Genomic DNA, 22549 nt, shown 5'->3' with positions numbered 1-22549 from the left:
TGAATCAGTTCCACAGTGTGATTAAGAATGTGGAGCTGATGGCCTGGGTGTCGTATGCAAGGCTACGCTGGAGCTCCAGCTTTGGCTGAGCTGTCCAGGTTTTGGGGAGTCCAGGGGAGAGGTCTTGGCCCAGACTCACCGGATGCCTTAAGCACCTGCCTGCACTCAAACACACATGATCAAAGGTGCTCAGCGGGAGACCCACACTGCTGCAGGCTCACTATCATTTGAAGGGAAATACTTTTGCTTCTGTCTTTTTAATATGGGAAGTGTCTTTGAACTAGAGATTCTGCCATTCAGATCTAAGGCAATTACAGCCATATAGACTTGTGAGGCATAATTCATAATATGAAACATAAATATTTTACATGAGACGCATGTATTTTTAACACAGATGTAAATAGAAGTCAGAATTATAACTCTTTAGTATGAAAGCAACCATCACCTCTCATCTTTTTGTGTTTTAATGATAAAGCATATATACATAAAAGGAACAATGGGGGCAGACAAAGCAGTAGCACACAACCAGCGAGCTAATTAAGTATTTCTGTAGCCAACAGCCATAGATAATGAAGGAAGCGGCGGTTGGTGGGAATTGGTTTGACAGCTTTTTCTCTGTGTTTCTCCCTCCTGCAGCACCATCCTCTTGGTCCTCTGTAAATACTATTGAGATAAATTAGTGTCACTGATAAAAACGGGCCTGCTTCACAAAAGACACCGTAAGTGACGGTAATTGTCTTTCTCAGATTACATTTCTAACCTTTGCACCTCATTCCCCCCTCCTCTTAGTACGGCACAGTTCCCTTAAGCACAGCCGCACTGAACTGACAAGTTGTGTTATTCAGATGCACTGTTACACTTTGTGGAACTGAAGAGGCGCTTTCTCTCCTTTTGTCTTTGATTGGCTGTCATGGAGTCTGATGGAAAGAGTCGTCAGCCGCTGTCAGAGCACCCCTGCAAAGTGGACAAATGTGACAAAACACCTTCTCTGCTTTGATCCTCTTTGAATTGCACATTCCTGCCACTCACTTCACTTCCAGCAGTAATTCATACTCTGCCTCCAAAGCTTTTGGCTGGCATTGATGCTAGCAGAATATGGTATAATGATGCATGTGCACCATTCGCAGTGAGCTATCTGCGATATTGTTTCCTTTTTTTGGCAGAAAACAAAGCTGTAAGAATGCTCATGAAGACAAAGCAAAGTGATGGATACAATAAGGCAGAGAGATGTAGGGGTGGGTGAAAAGATAAGCAAGTGTGAGGGAGGGAGGGACTGGGAGAAAAGAGAGAGGGAGAGATGAATAACTGTTTGACAGGTGGAATGAAAAAGCCGCAGAGGGTGTTTGGAGCAGTGTGTTAGGAGTGTGTGCGGTGTGGTGTGGCGCAGCACAGCGTTTGGGTCATACATCACGTTAATACAGCAGGAGGACATAGCCTAGCACAGCGCTATGCAGAGCAGGGGAGAATAATGTGCTGCGCTTGCACCCGCTCAATCTGATTGAAACACACAGCACAGGGGGCTACATTTACTCACCCCCCACATGCACACTTTATAAATCTACTCTTGGCCTGTATATTCTCCCGGATAATCCCCGAAAACGGAAACCGAAAACAGACACACGAGTTCTCCATCATCAGGGTCTACCGCATTGTGTGCCAACTCGCGTGTTGCTGTGTCGAGCTCCTTTTCCCAAAACCAGAAGCGTTTAAATGCGTTGACATTGTGAGTGAACTGCAAGGCATGCAATTAAAGCAGCATTAGGTTGCCATTAAGAGTGGGTTTGGCTTGCTATAAGACATTGATCATGACTGTTTATTAATTATTAAAGCAAGAGAATGGGGGGAATAATAGCAACACTATAGCATGTGGCGCGCTAATTTATCTTAGTTGTAAGTTTTTGTTTGGTTTATTATTTCCTGTTTGAGGCTTGGTATTTGATACAAGGGCTCCAAATTAAGGGTGGGGAGCTCCTGAAACTAAACGAAAAATAATTATTGTAGATGACGATGCTTCCTAGTGTTTTAGTTCTCTCAATGCATGAAATAATCTCAAATTATTTAGGTTATTATAACAGGCCCTGGCTGTGCTTCTCCTTCTGCATGCCTTTGAGGAAGGAAGATTCAAAGCAGAGCCCCTCCCTCGTGCTACTGACATTTACATTATCCACCCTGGTCTTTCTTCAGCCGTGATAATTAGCTCCGTCACTGCAGTGCTGCAAAAATAGTAGGATGATACACCTCTGCAAGGATGGTGTTAAAGCTACGTGTTGTCAGTTAGGGTGCCAAGCAAACTCCTGAGCTCGGGGGGTGAAGGCCCACATGCCAATCACAGGCAACGACGTGCACGAAACGGGCAATGCGGCTGTGAAATTCATGCAGTGACTATAACATAGCAGTTCAATTCTGGGTGTATCTAATTGGCCAAGAGTTCAGGTCTTCGAGCCTGCCACCTGCTTGCGCTGTCTTTAGCATAGAGGCTGTGCTGCTTTACATTTGTCACCTCTCACCTCCTCCAGGGAGCGAGGTGTTAGGCGGGCCGAGTATGGACCCTTTGCTGTTGTGCCGCTTTGACCTCAGGAGGTGATTAATTAACGCCAGATAATCACACCTTCAAATAAACACACACGGAGGTGATGATGAGGAGCGTTTAGATACCCCCCAACCAGGCCGCTGTGCTCTCTCACCTCTTGGCCATGGAGTTGAATGAATAGAGCCATCACTAATGGCAACCTCTTCCTCAGATGTGGGTGGGCTACTGGGGACCTCAAGGTCTGCCTCGGAAAGAGAATTGTATTCCCTCCACTAATAAGGAGTGTATCACCAGGGAGTTAAAAATGGATGGAGGTTGTCTTTGAAAGGTGTGCCTGTAGGGGTTTTGGGGGGTTTGAGGTTGTGTTCAGGGTTGATAGGTTGAGATATAGAGCTGGATCCCGCTGTTGACTAGGAGGCTATTTTCATTATTGTCCTGGTCTTGTCTTGGGCTGTGTTCATTAGAGTTCAAGGGATTGGTGTGCACCAACTTTCACAGGGGTTGAAATTGGGGTTTCAAGGGGTATGAGAGGGCCCCTCAGGCGGTGAACTGGTCCTTTGGAGCGTTGTGGTATTTGACAGGGCAGCTGTAATTGCTCCTCAGAGACCAAGAAGAGTCAGCATCATCAAAATGAGCACTTTTGAAAGGGATTCACTCCCATAAGGAATGAAATGCTGCTTGGGAGGAGGGAGACCTTAAGAGAGCAAGACAGGAAAAGGCATTTATTCATTTTGTGTTAATAACTTTTATGTCTGTGGAGAAATTACCTCAGATGTCTTTCTCAGGTCCTCTGGGACATTGAAATCTCCTGCCCATTTACTGCCATGGCCTTTCCTTCTCTGCAATCTTTTTTTCTTTCCTAAAATTTATTCCCTTTTCATTTGTGTCAGTGGTTGTGTATTGAAAAACATGAGAGTGAGGCCAAGCCTTGGGGTCCCCTAGGGCCAGCGCTGAGGCTCTCTTTCAGCATGTGGCAAGATGTTCAAAGGCTCCTCCAGTTTTCAGCCCAGTTGAAAGCCAAGTGTTTAGGGTGATTCGCAGTAACAGTCGTTTCCTGTGCCGTACTGGGTCGTAACACTGGCGCAGGTCATGGGCACATGAAGGATTTTGGACTGTGCTGTTTGAGGATAAATACCCTGCAAAAGCTATATTCACATCTGCTGCCAGGAGATAGGCGTCATAGTGTAGATTTCCGTGTGATGTTTGTGTTGAAGCTGTGATAAATATACCTCTGTAATTGACCAGGGTGTCAGAATTCACTCCCTCTTGTTTGTCTGGATTCAGTAAAGGTTGCTTCATGAATGATGGGCAGAGACAGCTGCAAAAACTGTGTGGCAGCATCTGCAGTTGTATAACGCCTGTGTGTATGTATGCATCTGTGCTGGTTGGGGAGGGAGGCGCATTATCCAGGTCAGATGGGTCACCACTGGAGTGATGGGTGAGTTCTTGATGGCTGACCTAACTTTCTGACCCGCCAACTCTCTCTTCCATCCTTCACTCTTGTTAGCTCTCACTGAGCATGATATATCGCCGTACGCCCCGAGAGAAGAAATATGATGGTTCAATTGTATCAGCTGGCAATTAGTCCACTACATCTGCCCTGTGTAATGCAGATATATTTGCATTAATAAGACCAGACCTTCATGGCTGAGTGCTTTTGAAAAAAGATCCCTTTCCATAAACAAAGCTGGCGTCCCCTTGGGTAGAACCCAGTTGTTGACCCATGATGAACTCCTGACCAGAGCTGCCATGTCCTCCTTGACTTGGTTCCGTGACACTCTGGATTGGGACCGACAGACAGCAAGCGCAACAGACAGACTGACAGTTTGACCCAGACACACTGGAATGCAAAGAGGGGGATCTACTGAGATTATGCTGCCTGCTTTTTTTAAATCGCCTCTGTGCTTCAGTGTGTAAGTCATCCCCCCCAACCCCCCAAGCAGAGAGGCCTGGTTAAAGTGATAGGTGCCTCTTTTTTCCTTTTCATGTTGCAAACTGTAGTTTCACTGGAACTGATTTGTCGTCACAGGCCAATTATTTTCTTTCTTTTTAATAGTTTCTTTAGGCACTACTTTTGGCGGGGCTCAAACACAGTGCAGTGGTGAAAGATACAGTGCTGGCCCTAATCTTATCCTCTCTTTTGTGCAGTCCCAAACTGGCTGCCTCTTAACTACCTTTGTCCCTTATCCTTTCGCCTCTCTCTCTCTCTCGCTCTCTCTCTCTTCCTCCACTCTCCTCCTCTCTCCTCCCCTATTGCCACATTGAGATGTTTTATGGAAATTATTCAGAAATGGAAAGAAAGGAAAAGTCCAAGGTTCTCTGGCTCTTTGTTGTAGACAGAGCAGCATAGTAGCAGCTGGCCATTTCTTGTTTAAGACGCTGGTATTTTTGTTATATTTATTCCCTCTAAACTCTGTCGAAGGTTACAGAATATCACCAAATCACCAAAATTGAGTATTCACAAGTAGCCAGATCAAAACTAGTAGCCTTAGGGCTACATATTTTGCATCAAAAGGTGCCTCCGTAATTACCTGCCTAATTTTTTGCTCTTTAATTGACTTCAGAGAACCCACTGATGTTTGATACTTAGCTTTATATGCAGTAATCATTATATTTCCTAAATTGTGCTCATATTTAGAAAAAAAAACATGGGCCGTCCTCTATGAAACACGTCGTAAACGAATATTAGAGATCATCGGGTGTATTTGCTTTGCGTATTCTCAGTGATACAGGACATTAGAACGTCCTTCCAAAAATCCTTCCCCTCTGTTCTGTATTGTCCCTGTTCAATCACAGGTAGCTCGGCGATGTGGGGCCTCTCCGTAAGCCTGGTGTCACTCTCCCAGAGCCTCAAGACAGCAAAGACAGGAGGGGGGATTTGTCTTCCTTTCCCCTTCACTTATCTCTTTTGTTTGTCCTGGTTTCCATAGATGAGCAGCAGCCCTCCATTCTCTTCTCAAGCGAAGCTAAGTGCTGCCGCTGCTCTCGACCTGCCAGCTCCAAATTGGCAGCCTGACCTTCTTTTTTCTTCCTCGGGGCGTCTGCACAAAGCCATACCTCTACCATGGGGGAAAAATGCAATTAAGAGGTGACATAAACACTGAGCACCCCTTGTAGCCGTGCCCAGAAATAAGGCGAGGGTAAGGCAGCTGCCACTGTGACACGCATGCATACATTCGGGTCTATTAATTGGAGTTTACGCATTGCAGAGTGACACCAGGGTGAGCCGCCTTGATAGAGAAGAGCCGACGTGACTCATTCTTACTGAATGAGCCTTGACAGGAAAGTGGTGTCAAACTTTGCTCCGGCTGTTGTATGCATTAAGTGTGGCTGCTCACTGACCTTGTGTTTTGATTCGTTGTAGGCAATTATCATCTGGAGGTTCTGTGCCGGTTACGAACAGAATATGCAAGGCGAATTTTAAGCAATGTTCTAACTCGCATAAAAATCCTTTGAAATCTTGCGAGCTATAACATGTTTTTCTTTAATAAAAGGCCTGAGCTCAGGGCTTGATAATATCTGTGCAAATTAAAACACTAATGATTAAACTTGGTGCTTTTTTTGTGTGCAACTTACAGGCTTTACTGCAAGACATACATTGGATGAGACATTTAATCCAAAACTACACCCGATCTTGTTGCACCAAAAAGTCTCGCAGCTCCTGTTAGCAGAAAACGCATATCTCGAAATCACAATAGGCAGCCTGTTTCTCCGAGGTAATGTTTTCATTAGCGATGACACAATTCATTAGGTATCATTTCCATGCTCTCATTGACCTTAATAACTCATGAATACCCGGAAATGATGTATAAATTATGCCCCATATAATCACAATACCCTTTTATGTAATGTGATACGAGAATACCTTTCGGCTTTTATTTTTAGCGGAGGAGCCCCATTAAAACAGCCACTGCAGGAGAGTGCTGTTTAATTGCCAGCTAAGGTGTGTGACATTTGGAGCAGCACATCGAATCTGGCCCAAAGTCCAAAAGGTGTTGAGAGGGACTGAGTAATTACTCCGGTCTCTCCAGGCAACGGGGTTTAATAAGACGACTCAGTGATAGAAAGGGGATCACGCACGCTCAGGCATGTGTGCACACAAAGAGAAATTCATTGAAAGGCTTCTGAACATAGACTGTTATGGTATCACATTTAGTTTATTTGTCTTTATGTGTTTTTGTGCTTGACGGACTGGATATCTGCTGCTGTGCACTTTTGATTTGGGTGATTTTTTCTTAGTGGGTGGCTTGATCCTTTTTGTTTGAGGGCAGTCGTCAAATATTTAGGTCATATCCTATTTTTTTTATTTCATTCATGCTTTGAGTTGTGGTTTTCATTTCCATCGAGTTAAAAACAAATAAACAAAAAAAAACCCCATGAAATCTTAAAGTAATGTTCATTTACACAGCTGCATGTCACGGCTTTAACCTGATGTCCAATGCTTACATTTATTCTTATCTGAGAGTGATCAGGAGGAGTGATGTATCTGCTTGGTTAGCCTTGTAAACAACCTGCTGCTTCGCCATGTCTGTGCTTACCATGTGTGTACAGTAGATGAGTGGCTCCCTGGCCCTCTCCTCAGGGTTGTTTAGCTTTCAGACCCCTGACAGAGGAAAGAAAGCTCCCTTGGGGGAGCATGAAGCACTACAGGTTGAATGAAATTCTCTCTGAACATCCAAAGCTCTCTTCATCTCTGCAGGCTCTGGGGGGAAAAAAGCAGCAGAAAAATGTTTAAAACAGGATGCTTAATCCAGCTGCACCAAAAAAACAGCATTGTAGCACACAAGTTTGTATTTCTTTTTCTTTTTTTTACCCAAGGGAAAAACACTTTAAAAGAAACTGGCATGATCGGCCAGCATAATGAGCCATCACCGGCTGATATTAGGAAGTTTATTCACAGAGTAGCACGAGAAGATGGCTTAGTGCAGGATGTTATCTTAATGCCACAACATGATAAATGATGCAGGGAGTATAGTGGTAGGAAACAGGAAATATGTAGGAACATTTTCCAGCGCAGAGGGCAAAAATAAATTTAGCAGAAAAGAGAATATAAGCAACACATGAAACTGTGCAGTCTGATCTTGTTGTGTGCTGACATAGAGAGACTAATATGGGCTTACAAAGTGCAGGTAAACAAAGTATTAAATGAAGGTGACATGGGAGCATGAGAGTCTCTGCTCATCTTTTGTAATTACCTCACTAAGCATGATATAATATGCTCCAGGATCTGTATTGTCGTGAAGTAATATACCACCACTCTCTCACTGTGCCACGTAATGATAAGTTATGAGGCCGAGTCCTCCATTTAAGGAGGAGGTCCAGAGGGTGTTTGTGCGTAAGTTATGGCAAGGTCTGAAGCAGAGGCTAGTGGCTCAGTAAATGATGTTGGCGGGGTTGGCTACATGGACTTGGGTCATCACTCCTTGGGTAGCCTGATAGGTAATTCATACACCCCTGCTATAGAAGAGGGGGTCAGTGGCTTTTTGCCATTTATCACGCCGTCTATTCCTGAAACCCCCCAACCCTGCTGGTTTGCGATCAGGCAAACTGTTGCTTTAACGGGGTGAGAAAACATAAAGCCTTCAGTATTTAGCCTTAGCCAGACAATCATTGCCCTTATTGGTCAAGCTGTGTCCTCCAGGTATTGCACACACAGAGCAGTGAGTGTAGACCAGCAGGTACAGACAGTGTGCTAATTTGAATGTGCAGGGTTCCCGATGTTCATTTGCAAAGTGGTGTTGCAGACCTGCACCTTGCTTGGGGTAATCATTAGCACAAGAGGAGGATTTAGTATTCTGCTCAGCCGAGGCACTGACATAGACGGGTCCCTGGCTTCTGTTTCTATTAGAGTCCAGGCCTGCGGCTGCCCAGCCAACACTTGAATGAGTGCTTTCTCAATGCGTGGCCATTTCGCCGCTGCAGCTGCCGCCCTTCTAACTCTCTTGCTTGCGGATAAAAATATGACACTGGAGAACACCCGTGCTATTCTCATGCTCTGCCCCCTCTCTCTTTTCTTCTCTGCTCCGCTCACGATTTCACATCCAATTTTCCCATCGCGCAGTGACGCCCATTCCCCTAAGACCCCCAGCCGCCGCGGGATCACCGGACTCCTCTGTGAGAGTGTGTGTGTGTACTCTGTTATTGATCAGGGTTGTGTCTTTGTGGCTCTGGGCTCCCGCTGCTTTTATCACTGCAGTGTGGAGGGTGGGGAGGAGGGAGCGTGGTTCACAACACCGAGAGCTTCGGGGCAGAGTGTGTTATCAAGTGGGATTTACAGTATGCGCCGCAGGTTTTCAGTTTGGGCTTTTTTTGCTCTTGGCCTTAGCATTTGCAACACGCTACAAAATGAACGCAATTAAACTGATTATAATTGTGTTTTATTTGGTGTGACAGCTGTCCGGTAGGAGAAGGGTAACAAGAGAATACAGCAGGCATTAATGGTGCCTCTACTGTGATTCATCTCTAGAATCACTGCAATCACAAGTAGGAGCAGGGTGTCTAATGTGATAAAAACAAGGCCGCTGCAGGATTTGTCTTTCAATTAGAACTGAGTATGAGCAATGAAAATATGATGGATGCAAAATTGGTTTTAGAGACATGAATAAAACACTCCAGCTTTGCTTTAAGAGCAAGAGGGGGAGAACGGTGATGGAGAAGCTGGGCAGACGTTGTTTATTTCAGATTAAGGAGCAGTAAGTCACCGGCAGCAGAAGATGTAACTCTTTAATTCCACTTAGAAACGGTGAAGGTGAAAGGAGACTCCTTGTGTATTTTTCCTGCCTCCTTTAGCCACGGTTCCCCTTTACTGGACTCCTCTTGCTCAGTGGGTGTGGATTGGACTTTTATGATGGATTGCACTATTGGTCCTCCTGAGTACATGCATGTGAATAAATGGGTGCAGTGTGCGCATGTTTCTCCCTCCTTTTTCCTCCACCTGCCTGCTCCTTTTCCCAAAAGTTCTTCTAACCCCTCTCAGCTGTTTCAGACGTGTGCAGAAACGTATGCCGGGACACACGTATATTCACATATGGCTGTACACGCAGACATGCCGACACACTCAGCAGAACTATGCAGCACTCAAGGCACCAATCCTCTGTGGCCACAGTGATTAATTACTTTTAACAAAGCAAACTGAGTCTTGCTTGTCTGGATCAATCTTTTCTCCGTCTTGGTGCAAACCGCTGCCACCAGTAATTGCCAAACTCTGTGTAGTGTGAAAAGAGGGCCACTTTCACCTCACCCTGGTCCTAAGCTAACCATAGCCTCAATTTTCTACGCTTGTGGTCCTGCTCTCCTGGCTGCCAAGGCTGCACTGTCCTCTTCCTCCTCTTCATTTTTTCCCCCCCTCCTCTCAATCTCCCACCTTTTTTTCCTTGTAACGCTTCCCTTCCTTGGGAGCTATAATGGTCTTGAATAAAGATGGGTAGTCATGCCGTTTCATTTTAACTCGACCATTTTTACTAGCTGCCATATGCTTTTAGAGCAGCGCATACAAAAAACGAAGCATCATGCCTCTTTCCATCCATGCATACTAATTGGCAGTGCTCTGCCAAGCTGATCAAACACTATTAATCTATTTGTAGTATATATTTGTTTCTAAATGAGAAAATTAATACATTCCGCTACTACAGCCAGCTGGGTGCGGTGAGCCCCATTGATTGTTGGCACCCACAGTATGACTCATAGCTCTGAGCAAGTGTTTTTATTTGGCTTGCTGTGTGTGTGCGCGCTTTCTGGCGGTGGATTACTTTTATGTTGGGACCGGTTTGCCAGAGGAGTTTCAATTAACATATTTAGTCTCTCTCTCTCTCTCTCTCTCTCTCTCTCTCTCTCTTTTTTTTTTGAACATATAAACTGTCCACAGGTGGTATGGAAACCTGTTCACTTCATCTTGTTGCTGGACAGTCCATCGAGTCACACAGCATGTGTAGAGATGGATATCAAAGCCAGGGAAATACGGCAAATGGTATTAGCAGGCGGACACAATTGATGATGCGTGGTGATGGCCAAAGAACGCTGAGGGAACTTGCTGTTTAATGAGCTAACACAAAGACTGTGCAGATGTGCCGCAGGACCACTCAGCGTTATCAGAGGCATATATCTCATTTCAGTCTGCCAATTAGTCCTCTTATGGAACTTGACTGTCAGGAGTTCAGTTTACAATTGTGAATGTACTTGTTGCTGAAATGTGCATTAGCAGCGACATACAGCACAATCTGTTTTTCTTCTTCTTCTGTGAGTGTGACATATCTCCCATGAAAATGCTACTGCTGTTCAGCTCAACTACACCCGGGATTGACCAATAATTCTCCACAGGAAAGCTGCCCCGAAATCTACTTTCCTCATTAATAATGAAGAAGCCACACCGGTCCACTCATAACCTGCCTTTTTTTCAGCTTCTGATATATTCTCTGGCCCAGCAATGTGCTGGAGCATGTCATATATATGATAAGTAGAAGAGCCTGTCCGCGTGGGACTCATCACACACTTAAATTGGTGCAGCATGGAGTTCATATTGCACTGTGGCCGAGGGGGAATTAGCGAGTCTATATATAAAGCTCCGCCGCATGTGTTGTGAATTAAAGTGCATTTATCTGATAATCGCTGGGGAGATCTCCGTGTGCACAGGCATGGCAAAGCAGTGGCGCTGCAGCCACAACAACCCAGTATACTGATGCTGCTGCTGCACTGGGAGATGGGAAGGAGAAATAGGTCATACACAATAAAGAGCTCTGATAGCCTGGATGGCAGAAGACATGTACAGTATACGAGGAAGGAATAACAAGAGGTATCTGTGTGTCTCCTTCATGTGCTGACCTTTATCTCCCTCTCAGGCCTTCTTCCTCTGTCTTCCCACCTCCTCAATGTTTTAAGTGTATGTCTAACACTTTAGACTACATTACCGTTGTCTCTCCTCACCCTGCTCTCCTCTCCATCCAGTTCTCTCAACCTCTCAGTGCCTTGTCTGTGATTCAGCATGCCTTTACTCAATCATGTATGACTTCTTACTTGCAGAATCAAAAGCAGTAGGGCTCATGCTATGCTTTTCATTAGACCTCTCCTTAAAGGCTGACTGTGAGTCTTTTGAAGTATTGCAGGGCCGCTCTGGAGAAGCCACACTGTCAGGCAGCCTGTGCTGCCGAGTCTTGTTTGAAGAAGCAACTTCCCACTAAGGCCAGAGCACCATAATGAACCCCACACGAGTGCTGACAGTGGAGAGGAGCTGTGCCTATGCTGTGTGACAGTGTGAGGGGGTAATGACTTGGTGGACTTTGTCTCTCTTTGGGACCTTCAGTGCCAACCAGCCTCAAAAATACCTCGGGCTCGAAAAGCTTCTTTGACTTGGCAGCAGATTTTTCACACCTCAGAAAGTGCTAGTTTAAACTGCTTTCGTTTTTATGGTTTGTGAATAAGCTGTTGCATTTTTTTTACTCCAGTACATCTGCCTTTGTCTCCCACTACGAATTGAATAGATTAGTGAAGATGGCCGCAACATGTGGAATGTGAAGCCGTGAGTGTCGTGCTTTGAAGAGTTGATGAAAAGAGGGTCAGTTGGTCTCAAGTTTTCATCCTAATGGTTAATGAAGGTGCCGGGTTTCTCATGTTGGGAACATGTGTCTCTCAGCCAGTGTTTACTAAGAGGAGGGTATTTTTCAGCCATGCTTGAGTTCACTGTCAAAGCCAATTAAGGGTGTACAAATTAAGATGGAGGACGCGGTGCCTCAGGCCAGGAGAGTACAGAACCAGGGCCAAGTATCCTCCTCTGCCGTCACTGTGGGGCGAAACCCATTAGGGGCACATATGGTCTGGGCGGTTTATTCAGTCGACATTATATAGAAATAAACAGAACCCTCAATTTGTATTAAATACGTGAGCTTATTTGTTGCACTTCTCAATTAAATAGGTTGGCAGTTGGCAGGAAGTTTAGTTTTGACAATCAACACTTAAAGGATTCAGTTGAGATTGCATGATAGCCCTTTTGGGTTGAATAAAGCATAGTCTGTAAAATGTGAGCCTTGGAGGTATTCTCTAATAAAGACTTTTATGGGCACCTTTAGTCTAGTCGGAGTGGAAGGCACTTCTGCAGTCTGGAGTTTGCTCTCTTTTTTAGGTTCACCATCTGGCCTTGATTGATTAAAGCTCCTTTAAGTAATTAATGCCTACTTTAATTGAGAGTCAGCCCCTGTGGCTGTGGGGATCGTGCTCAATGCTCAGGCAGAGCAGAGCTAAGGATCTAGTTGAGAGGGGCACGGAAATCTGTTTAGCACCCTGACCCTCTCAGCCGCACATCTAAGGACTCTTAAGATGCTAATGGGAATGCAAGTATGCTAGCTGCATCCATGTGACAAATCGGGCTATAAATCATAGCAGTGGAGTGTGACGTGGCTTTTCTAACATTGGAATTAACATGCTTGGAATGCGCTACAGGCATATTGCGATTTTATCTGCTGGTTTATCACTTTCTATTGGTCTGTTTCCTTTGTGAAAACCATCAGTTATGGTGGACATGCACGTAGCAGAAAGAAAATTGAATTTCCTCTGCCAAACAGTGCATTGTGACAGCGTGTCACTGCACGACCCCACAGCTTGCCGCTATTGTGCCGTTTCATCTGTTTGTGATAAATGAGCAATATGAGTTTTTTCCCTTCTGTTTCACTTTGACTGTCACAATAGATGTGCACCACATGACACTTTGCTGGTCACAAGGCCTGACCTTTTTTATTGAAGGTTCTCTTTGTCTTTTGGTAATTGTTTTTAGAAAACGTTAAACCATCCCCCAGCCAGATAATGCGAGACACAGTGAATACAGAGTGCTCAGCATTGATTCCACATACCTGACGATGACCTTTTCCAATCTGAAGTCCTGCGCCGCCTGCCAGTTTGATGTGAGCCGGCTAATCGATTCCTTGCAGCCGTGAGAGAGTACTACAAAGTCTCTCATGCTGAAATCTCTACCAGGCAACCTGGAGTTTACCTGCGTTTCATTGTCGCCACTCACTGAATAATGAAACATTTACCCTTAAATTGCCAGCTCCACAAAGAATGATCTCTTCAATTTGCTCTCATTAAAGCCATCTAATCTAATGGGCTAATTAAGGGCTTTAGATGGAACAGCAATCACCAGAGTCTACATCACCCTCAGGGAGGAATACATCAATGCATCATAAATATTTTACTGTGTCTACCTTCATGCAGATTGTAAGGTGCCTCCATTTGACTTGCATAAGTGCTTAACATGCACCTTTGATGTAGCTTATGTTGTTAACAATACAAATCCCCACACAGTTGACCAGGTCTGTTCTACAAAAGCCTTCTAAGTCAGCATATAAGAGCAAACAAAACCCTGAAAGAGCAACATTTTTCATTGATTAGCTCGATTAGCGAAGAAGTCTGTCACTTGATGTGAGCAAAATTGAGTCTGTCACTGTTTTTTTTCTCACGACACGACACGTGCACAGAAAAACACACTTGATCGATGTAGGTCAGGGCTGTTTGCTGGTTTAGGGTTTGGGCTTATTAGATTGGGGAGACGGTAATAGACAGGCAGCTGTGTCATGATTCCATCCTTGTGACCCTGAGGGCAGAGGTTTATGTTTGGCCCAAGGCGACGGGTGTAACGTCCCCCCACTGCCCCTGTGTGATGACTGACCTCAGACCTCTTCATTCCTGAGGGACAGTGATCTGTACCTGCAGGGAGATGCAGCAGATAGATAGAAACTCACACGTTCTGCTTCAGAAACAGTTTTCATTAAGTAGTCTCTGTTGTGCTTCTTCTGTGGCTTTCAGCTTGTCAACTTGAAGGGCAGTTGGCCCAAAGCAGCAATCATTCCATTTCACTTTTTTCAGCTGTTCTCCCAGCTAATTTGTCATGGTCGACAGTTATCCCTGGATATTAAATTAAGCAGCTGACATTTTGTGTACCCTGCGAATCGACTGTGTCACCTTGAAAGTGTAGAGGCAGATATGTGCAAGGGATGTCGCTGGCGCGTGTCTTAAACCCTGGTCGACACATGACATTTCTGGGCCACACAGGAAACCAGGCAACAACACCTATAGTTAAAGAGCACAGAGGGAAGAACATCAGCAATCCCTTTGTTCCTGTCACACTATTAGTGTTAATCTCATCTCAGCATCCTGGCCTGTGTGGAAAGCTGATTTCAAGTAATACATGTTTGTTGGAGACAGATGGTTGGTTTTCTTGAAGAGATATTGATGTATTTTTCTGCAGTTTGTATTTGTGTGTGTGTGTTGCAGTGTATTTGCAGCCCGCTGTCCCTATTTGATGGACTGATTTGGGTTCCATTATGTCGCCTGCGGGGTTTCTGTTCAGAGTCGTTGCACTGGCACAACTTGCCCTGTGGGGGATCAGAAACCAGCTGCAGCAGGCGTATCCTAAACAGCAGTGAAGGGTGTGGCACGGTCTAAACGGGGCCTACGCTGCCTTTATCGATTTCCACATTTGAGTGCATCTCTATTATTGCTGATCACCGATCAGGACCCAGGAAGCTACGCAAGGCTATGGGCTACTGGAGCACAGCTGGAACTGTCGGTTCAGTGACGGGTTGCCTGCATTGTGTATGAGGAGTTATGCTGTTTGTGTAGAGAGACATCAATGCCGCTGAGATTTTATACCTCTGAATGTGTGGCAGGAAGCAGCTTCGGCTCTTTGTAAAGAACCTGAATACGTGGGCAGGCTTCCAGCGCCAGTGCCCTTGATACGAAGCATTTACAAATTACTCTGGCAATTTGATTTCTTGCTGGAAATGACATATTCAGGGAAGGGTAAACAAGTAGATCCAACAGTCTTTAGTATGCATTTAGTCTTGGACGCACTACATTTCATACATCTTATAGCGAAACCTTGGTAAATGGACTTAGACGGAGGATACATTATGGAAATAAGCAATGACCTTTTCACTGAACGAGGTTTGCATGTTTTTGTCAGCATTTATCCTACTATAAATTGCTAGATAACAAACTTTGTACAATCATTTGTATCAGGCAGGGTGCTTGCATACAGTACATCTTCATTGCCATGTGCCAAATCGTACTTCTGTTGCTCTTTACTCACATCAGTTGAGTGTAGCAATAGAGCCAGTCAAATACATTTTCATTGAATTCTTCCTTTAAGCCTGTTAGGCCCAGATCTTGAATCAGGATAGACAAGTGCAAACACAGAGGTACTCCCAGGGGCTGAGAACACCCCTGGGGGTTATAGTATACTGAAGAGGAGCCCAAGACAGGGGCAAGGACATCTGCCGAGACATTAATCTGCTAATAGAAAAAGAGACTCCAACAGCTGGTCTTGCGCCAAACTTACAATCTTAATCTTGTCAACTTTCTGTTCAGCTGCTCCGACTGTGAGCCTTATTGTGAACAACAGAGCTGTCACTTGAAGAAAATTGTCCATGTTTCATTGTAAGTGCCTTGTTAGAGCGAAGGAGAGCGTATGCCATCGTGTGCTTGAGCTTATTTGTGTGTAAGTGCGTGGAGAATGTTGGTTCCTCACACTGTGCAGCACAGTATATCAGAGTGATTTTTTTTTTTTGCATCATTTCCCTCTTCCTCCTAAGCATAAAAACATGAATATTTAAAACTACATCAAACAAGCATTCATGAAATATTAAAATGCTCGAGAAAGAAGAAAAGCTTTTATCCTCTCCCTTATTCGTAAGTGTTTTGTAGCCTCTCTCTTTCTCTCCCTCTCTTTTTATGCTCACACACACATGTACACACATGTACTGATGCACATGCGTGTTAGTGCTCTCAGGATTTACCCACGGGTAACAACAGCGCACCTTCTTCTCTGCATCCACTCTTCTGTGGCATCAGCACATTGCTGCATTAAATACAGGAGGCTGAGATGCAGGAAGGTTCAATAATTTAGCCCGGATTGAATCCCAGGCAAATCACGTTATTAGAAGCCTTGGTTTGTGGATGTCATGTTGTACAAGATGCCTAACAGATGTGTCACATTTTCAGGAGGGCATGTTGTCTGTGGGAACTTTGCTTTGAGTGATATTCTATTATGCATCCTGTTTATGGAGCTGGCATTTGGCTGAAAGCTTAAGCGCTGACTTGTACCATTCAGTTTTGTATCTGATGCTGTGTGTGTTGACAGGACAAAGTTAATCTGTGTAGCGTTTTCTGCTGCTGTAATGCTCTGTCTTCCTTTCTTTCCCCTTCTGCTGAACATCCCTCTATCTCCTTCTCTCAATTTCTGTCTCTGGCTAAGAGCTAGAAGCTGTGCTAATCACTGTAGCGGCGGCTCCAAGCAGATATTGCTGTGTTTTTAGAAAAGATCCTGTTAAGCGTGGATTAAAAATAAATATGTGTAGGGGTACAATCTTGCTCTCCCTTCACTTAAATGCTTTGTGCCGATAGCATAGCCAACCTGTTGGTGTTATTTCTGCAGCTTTAACCCTTGAGCGCTATTTGGTGGTGTCCTATCTTATTCAGGCTTTTACTTAAGAATGTCAGCTTCAGTTTATCTCCAGCCTTTCATCAGTATCACTCCCCACCATTGTCCTTAATTAGTATTCAGCCACTGTAATGTAAATTGAATTGAACCCTCTGTTTTATAAGCGGCACTGGTTGAATTGACTTGTTGGATTACGTAGAGGCTGAGGTTATATCATGTGTATGTCTTTGTGCAGCCTCACGATGTGTTTTGAAGGCAGTGGGGGATTAATGGAAGGAAAAAAAATCGTATAAGGTTGTGCGGCACATTGATTCTGTCATTTTTCTCCGCTTTCACTTGAGCATTTATTTTGCTGCTTGTGTTTGCAGGATTTTAATGCATTCTCTGCTCAGTCTAGTCTTTCAACCTTATATAGGACAGGATGGAAAACAATGACATGATTAAAGAAGATGCCAATTTTTTGTTTGAAGGGAGCCTTATTTAATTCATCTTTTTTTCCTCATCTTCTTTCCCTGGACGTCTTAGTCGGGGCACGGCGCTTAGGAGAATGAAAGGGAGAGCAGTCATATTGCAGGGTAAATCTAATCAAAGGGAGAAGTGCTTTTAAATGTCTTTCGTTCCCTTGGGCGAAACGTTTGTGGGCCTCTCAACCCTAACGTATCCTGCCCAAACTCCACCGCCACGAGATGCAATTAATATTGAGCGGATACCCTGGCCCGCGCTCCTCTCATATAATAACAGTGTTAGAACAAAGGTTAATGCTTTGAATTTAATCTCTGTCCTCGTCATTTTCAATGGAGTTGTGATGCAAGCGGAGGGAGGTGGAGATGTTGAGGGAGGGCAGCAGGTCTGTAGAGAGATTGGTCGTCAGTAGGGGGGCTTGGACGGAAGCAAAATTAATTACTGGTCTCTATAAATTCGATGTCATGTCTCATTTTCCCTAATCCTCCCTGCCTTTCTCACTTCCTCATGGTGCTAACAGAGAAGCTTGGGAAGACTAATGAAAAGGCCTCTTAGATGCTAATGGCAAATTAGCCCTAGTGTCACTTTTGGAAGCAGTGAGTGGAGTGACTGGCTGCTCAGTGAGGAGGAGGCCAGCAGACAGTCTGGACTGCTGCAGCTCCACACAAGCAGAAACACCACAAAAACAAGGAGTCTAAACATGACAGTTTCAATTTGAGACGGAGTCTGTTGTTTCTTTGCCTCACACAATGCTCATCCCTCATTTCCCCCATGCTTTACTGCTGTAATTGTGTGCTTCTGAGACACAAGCCTAGATATGACTATTCTGAGAGGCACTTTGCTTTCTCTTGGGGGGATTTAGTGGTTTGGATCATGAATAATGAGCCCAATCTTGTTCCATCTTCTCTTTACTGCTGTTGTTAGACTGGACCCGAGTCAGGTTTACCAACCAGGATTATTGTCTGATCGGGTCTTAGACACAAACACACTCGCCTGGATGAAACATGTCTTTTCTCTAGTGAGTCCAAACAGACATGCTTGAGGAAAAAAACCCGCACTTATTGATGGGGCTTTGGATCACAGAGACAGCGTCTGTTTTAGGTTTCAATCTGCAGAATGTTCCAAAGCATTTTTAGTCTCCCACAGAAAGATACAGTATGTCACAAGTTAGATGCAGTTAATGTCTCAGTGGTTCTGAATTATTATACTTCCAAAGATGTTACTGTCTCAGGGCCATGAATAAGTGAGTGGATGACAAATCTTTTTAATTTTTATCTGTTTGAAGATCCATTCACGTACCCAAAAGTGACACAAGTACATATCTGATGTAAAAATACGGCATAAACAGAATCCGGCCAGTTGCGTTACTATTTTACAACGGCGTCCTGTCAAAGGGAATGCACAATTTAAAGTATTTATGAGTGTTCCTTTTTGAGCTACAGACAGACTTGAGAAAGTAGCTCTGTCTCATTCTTCTTTTTCTTTCTCTTGACTGTTTTCTTATGCAGCCAAACAGAAATCCCAGCACTCTACTTGTGCCGTTTACTCCCACAGCAAACAGAGACAAAAAAAACACGCAATAGAAAAACAATAGTTGCTCCTGAGATGGCAGCCAGCCAGAGTGTAACGTGCATTTATGTAAAACTTATAATCCAATTAACAAGTACAAAAAAGCCCAGTGATCACTCTATTATGGAAATACAAAGGAGAGAGGTGCCATGTTCGGAAAACTGCTCATGTGGAAAAAATGCAAATGGCGTGAAATGAGTGTGTCTGTTAATGTGTTTGAATAAAGCCTCATGCTGTGGCGAAAGACTGGAGCCCCGATAACTCTGTCTTTTACCTCCTTCCCTCTCTCTCTGCAGGCATACTTCCGACAGGGTGTTGCCCTTCAGTACCTTGGTCGCCATGCCGACGCACTGGCCGCCTTCGCCTCCGGGTTGGCCCAAGACCCCAAGAGCCTCCAGCTACTGGTGGGCATGGTGGAAGCCGCCATGAAGTCACCGCTACGAGGTAAGAAATGCCGTAGCTCAACATGTAATGCAAGTGTGTGTCAGCAGGGCTTGGTGGGTACGTCACTGGCTGTGTGCTTCCCCATCTTCTTCATTTTGTCCCATAGCAGCCCTAAAGCCTGTCCCACAGATAATCCTCGCTCTGTCAGTCAATGAATGCGGCGGGCTGACTTTACCTGTCAGTTTCACACCCGTTCTGCAGGCGGGCCATCTCTCTATCTGTCCATCTTTCTGTCTTTGTGACTGACCGTCGGTGTCAAGTACTTACCTCCGGACTGTGCGGCACACCGCCTGCAGCTTCAGCACATCTTATTGTCAGGCGGGCTGATCACATACATAGATAGCCTGTTATCTTAATGAGCATCCAACACTAATACCATTGTGTGTGTCTGCCCCTGTGTAAGGCTTTTTCCTAAAGCTGAGCGGATTTTATAAGTAGCGTATTCAGGCCGAGATTGTCGCTAAAATGTGTTTCTTTTTGTTATGCATTATTATCGGTTGTATCAGGCAACTGCAGTGACCTGATTGTCCATGAGTAATCAGCCCGGGCCAGCCTAATGAGCCTCAAAACAAACCTGGCAACGGTTTTACCTCAGATGACCACTGCAGAGGATTTAATATGCTTCAGATCTGGATGGCACAGATTGCCAGAACAGACTGAGTCATCCTGCAGTCTTGCTTTGTCATCACCTCTGTTGCCAAACTGTGCTGAAACTGCACCTCTGAATACATGTGGCCTTGTTTTATAATCCAGAAATTACTGAACTGTGCAATGAGATAAGTAGCTCTGAAGGGCTTTGTTCCGCGAGGAATCAGTTTTTCTTTGATTGAATACAGCGCTCTTCAGAGTATTTGTGTGCAAATGCAAAAGGGGAAAAAAATGTTGCGAAGTGAGTAAAGAATGAAGAGCCCATCTTAGTGACAGTGAGCATATAAGCCTGTCATTGGAAGCAAAACAAGAAAAGGGTTTGGGAGTGAGCCCAGACCAGCGCATTATGGACCAGAATGGGTTCTCGCAGTAGGGGGAAGACCAACATTTAGCCCAAGCCACTTAATCTCTTAATTGTTTACCCTATTTCCCTGAGTGCCAGGCAGTCACCGGAGGACCTAATCCGAGGTGTGTTGAGGAGAGGTAGCTAGGTCAAAGGATTAAGAGCAATGATCCTCTCAGAGGGGCTCCTGGCACTGGGAGATGGTAATCAATGTTACGCCAGCAAACAGGGAGGATAATCAGTGTTACTCAGCCAAAGTCCCCCGATAAGTGAAAGGTAGGCGAGTGTTGCTCTCTCTCCTTCAAGGTGGAAGAGCGCCACGTTCCTGCCTGCCGCGTTTATCGGCCACGTAGCACACTTCTCCCAGGATTCAGTTTGTTGATTGCCGCTCCTGCCAATTTAATCTGAGTTCAAGAGAATTTATCACAACACCTTGAAGAAGTGGCTTCACTTTGAACCAAAAATATGGTTTGTTGATCCTGTGAAAGCCTATATACACATTAAAGTCCCTCTCCGCTCATTGATTAAACCCCTAAAAACTCATCTGTGCGTCAGAGTTGCATATTAAGATTTTTTTTCATAAAAATATTCCCTTCTTGCTTTAAAATGGCTTAGATGTACAGTAGATCGACGCTGTTGCTTTTTTTTAGGATATGCAGCTCAGTCGCTGCCTCTTGCTCCACCCTTCCTGACATCGCTTGCTGCAGTTCAAGAACAAGTTGTCAAATTGGAGGAATTCAGCTATACGTGTTTGAACCGAGAACTGATTCCGAAGAAGAAAAATCGTACAGAAAGTTCCCCCTTTCAAGCCGACAGCATTGGTTCCTTTGATTTGTTACGTATGGAACTACAGCTACACTGCAGTTTCAAGGCAGAAACGCTCAGCCATGACGCCGACTACTCACTGCTAATGATATAAAAACACTATAGAGACATGTTAAAAAGATGAAAAAAGTTTAATCAAGGGCAGTCTTTAAATTTCTGTTCTTCGTGGGTTCTCTACTAGCTTGTTTTGGATTTGAAAAGCATTCGTGTTACACTAGAAAGTTGTAATCCTTTTACGATTACACTTAAATTCCTTGAGTATATGTTCTGTACACACTGCAGTTTTTCATTCTGTGTAGTTGCCCCGTTGCCAAGAAAGAGCTGATTGCATCTAGCTGTGACTGCGGTGCTCACTTATCTCAGTCATTTATCTAACAACAGACATCTCGACAGATTGTGATTTTTTTTTTTTCAAAGCACTTTTCAGTTTATTTTTTGCCACGGGCTGAAGAGATCCTGCTGATGACATGCATATCAAAAGAAGCAAATAAATAAATCAGGACAAAGGAAGGCAAATAATGAACCTCAGGCATCAATATGAAGGCATACATGAGTGTCTTTGAGGACTCAGTGGGGAGTGAATTCATCAAAGCGTGCCTGGTTTTCACTGTAGTTTTAATATTAGATGTCTTATATGTATAATACTTCAGTTCCTTATAGGATTCTACATCGTGCACAATTCAGCACTCAGCAAAGGGTCGACTCACTGTTGTTCACTGGTGCAGTCTTACTTTCCTCTCCTTACTGTACTTTAGTCTCTGTCCAATCATCCTCGAAACACTTTTTTCTCCAATATCAGCATTGTCCATCTGTATCCTCAAACGAGCTGTGGGAAATCAGCTTTTCACATTTTTATATATCCCATTCTTTGTTTTAGTATGTACGCAGTCACAGGGGTAATAGTCTTACTGTTCATCCTGCGCCGGTTCTGTTTCTCATTCAGCTGCTTGGGGAGGGAGAGGGTCCAGAGGGTCAATTAGCTTTAATCATTGTATTGTTTTCCACATATGCTAACTTGAAAGTGCTTCTCGCTTGAAGATCCCTCCAGATAAACCATAGAGGGGATTATTTGACATTGTGGCAGCTACTGACCTAGCCGGGATCATTTTCTGTTACGAGATTGTCCTTTAACTACAGAATCTGGCCAGTGTCTTCATTAGAATCTGTCCTGCTGAGGTGCCTTTGAGCAAAGTGCCTTTGATTCTTAAACACTACGAGCACCACTGGGGCTGTTATGTAACTTAACTTGACAGCAGAGGGGTGTACTACCAAGCAAGATTAATGGGTTAGTGAGGCACGTTGAGCC

General features: G+C 44.5%; 1 protein-coding gene across 3 annotated transcripts in view; it reads left to right on the top strand.

Moving 5' to 3' along the window:
• Nucleotides 1–22549, top strand: part of LOC110957978 (tetratricopeptide repeat protein 28-like) — a 183358-nt gene that overhangs the window by 86588 nt on the left and 74221 nt on the right. For all 3 annotated transcript variants that reach the window (XM_051950752.1, XM_051950751.1, XM_051950753.1), the window contains one exon: nt 19280–19427. In XM_051950752.1, coding sequence (XP_051806712.1) covers nt 19280–19427 — 148 coding nt within the window. The remainder of the gene's footprint in view (nt 1–19279; nt 19428–22549) is intronic.

The sequence above is a fragment of the Acanthochromis polyacanthus genome, chromosome 7, assembly GCF_021347895.1.
Source record: "Acanthochromis polyacanthus isolate Apoly-LR-REF ecotype Palm Island chromosome 7, KAUST_Apoly_ChrSc, whole genome shotgun sequence".
NCBI classification, from domain to species: Eukaryota; Metazoa; Chordata; class Actinopteri; family Pomacentridae; genus Acanthochromis; species Acanthochromis polyacanthus.
Note: the sequence above shows the minus strand (reverse complement) of the source record. Positions and strands in the feature narration are given on the sequence as shown.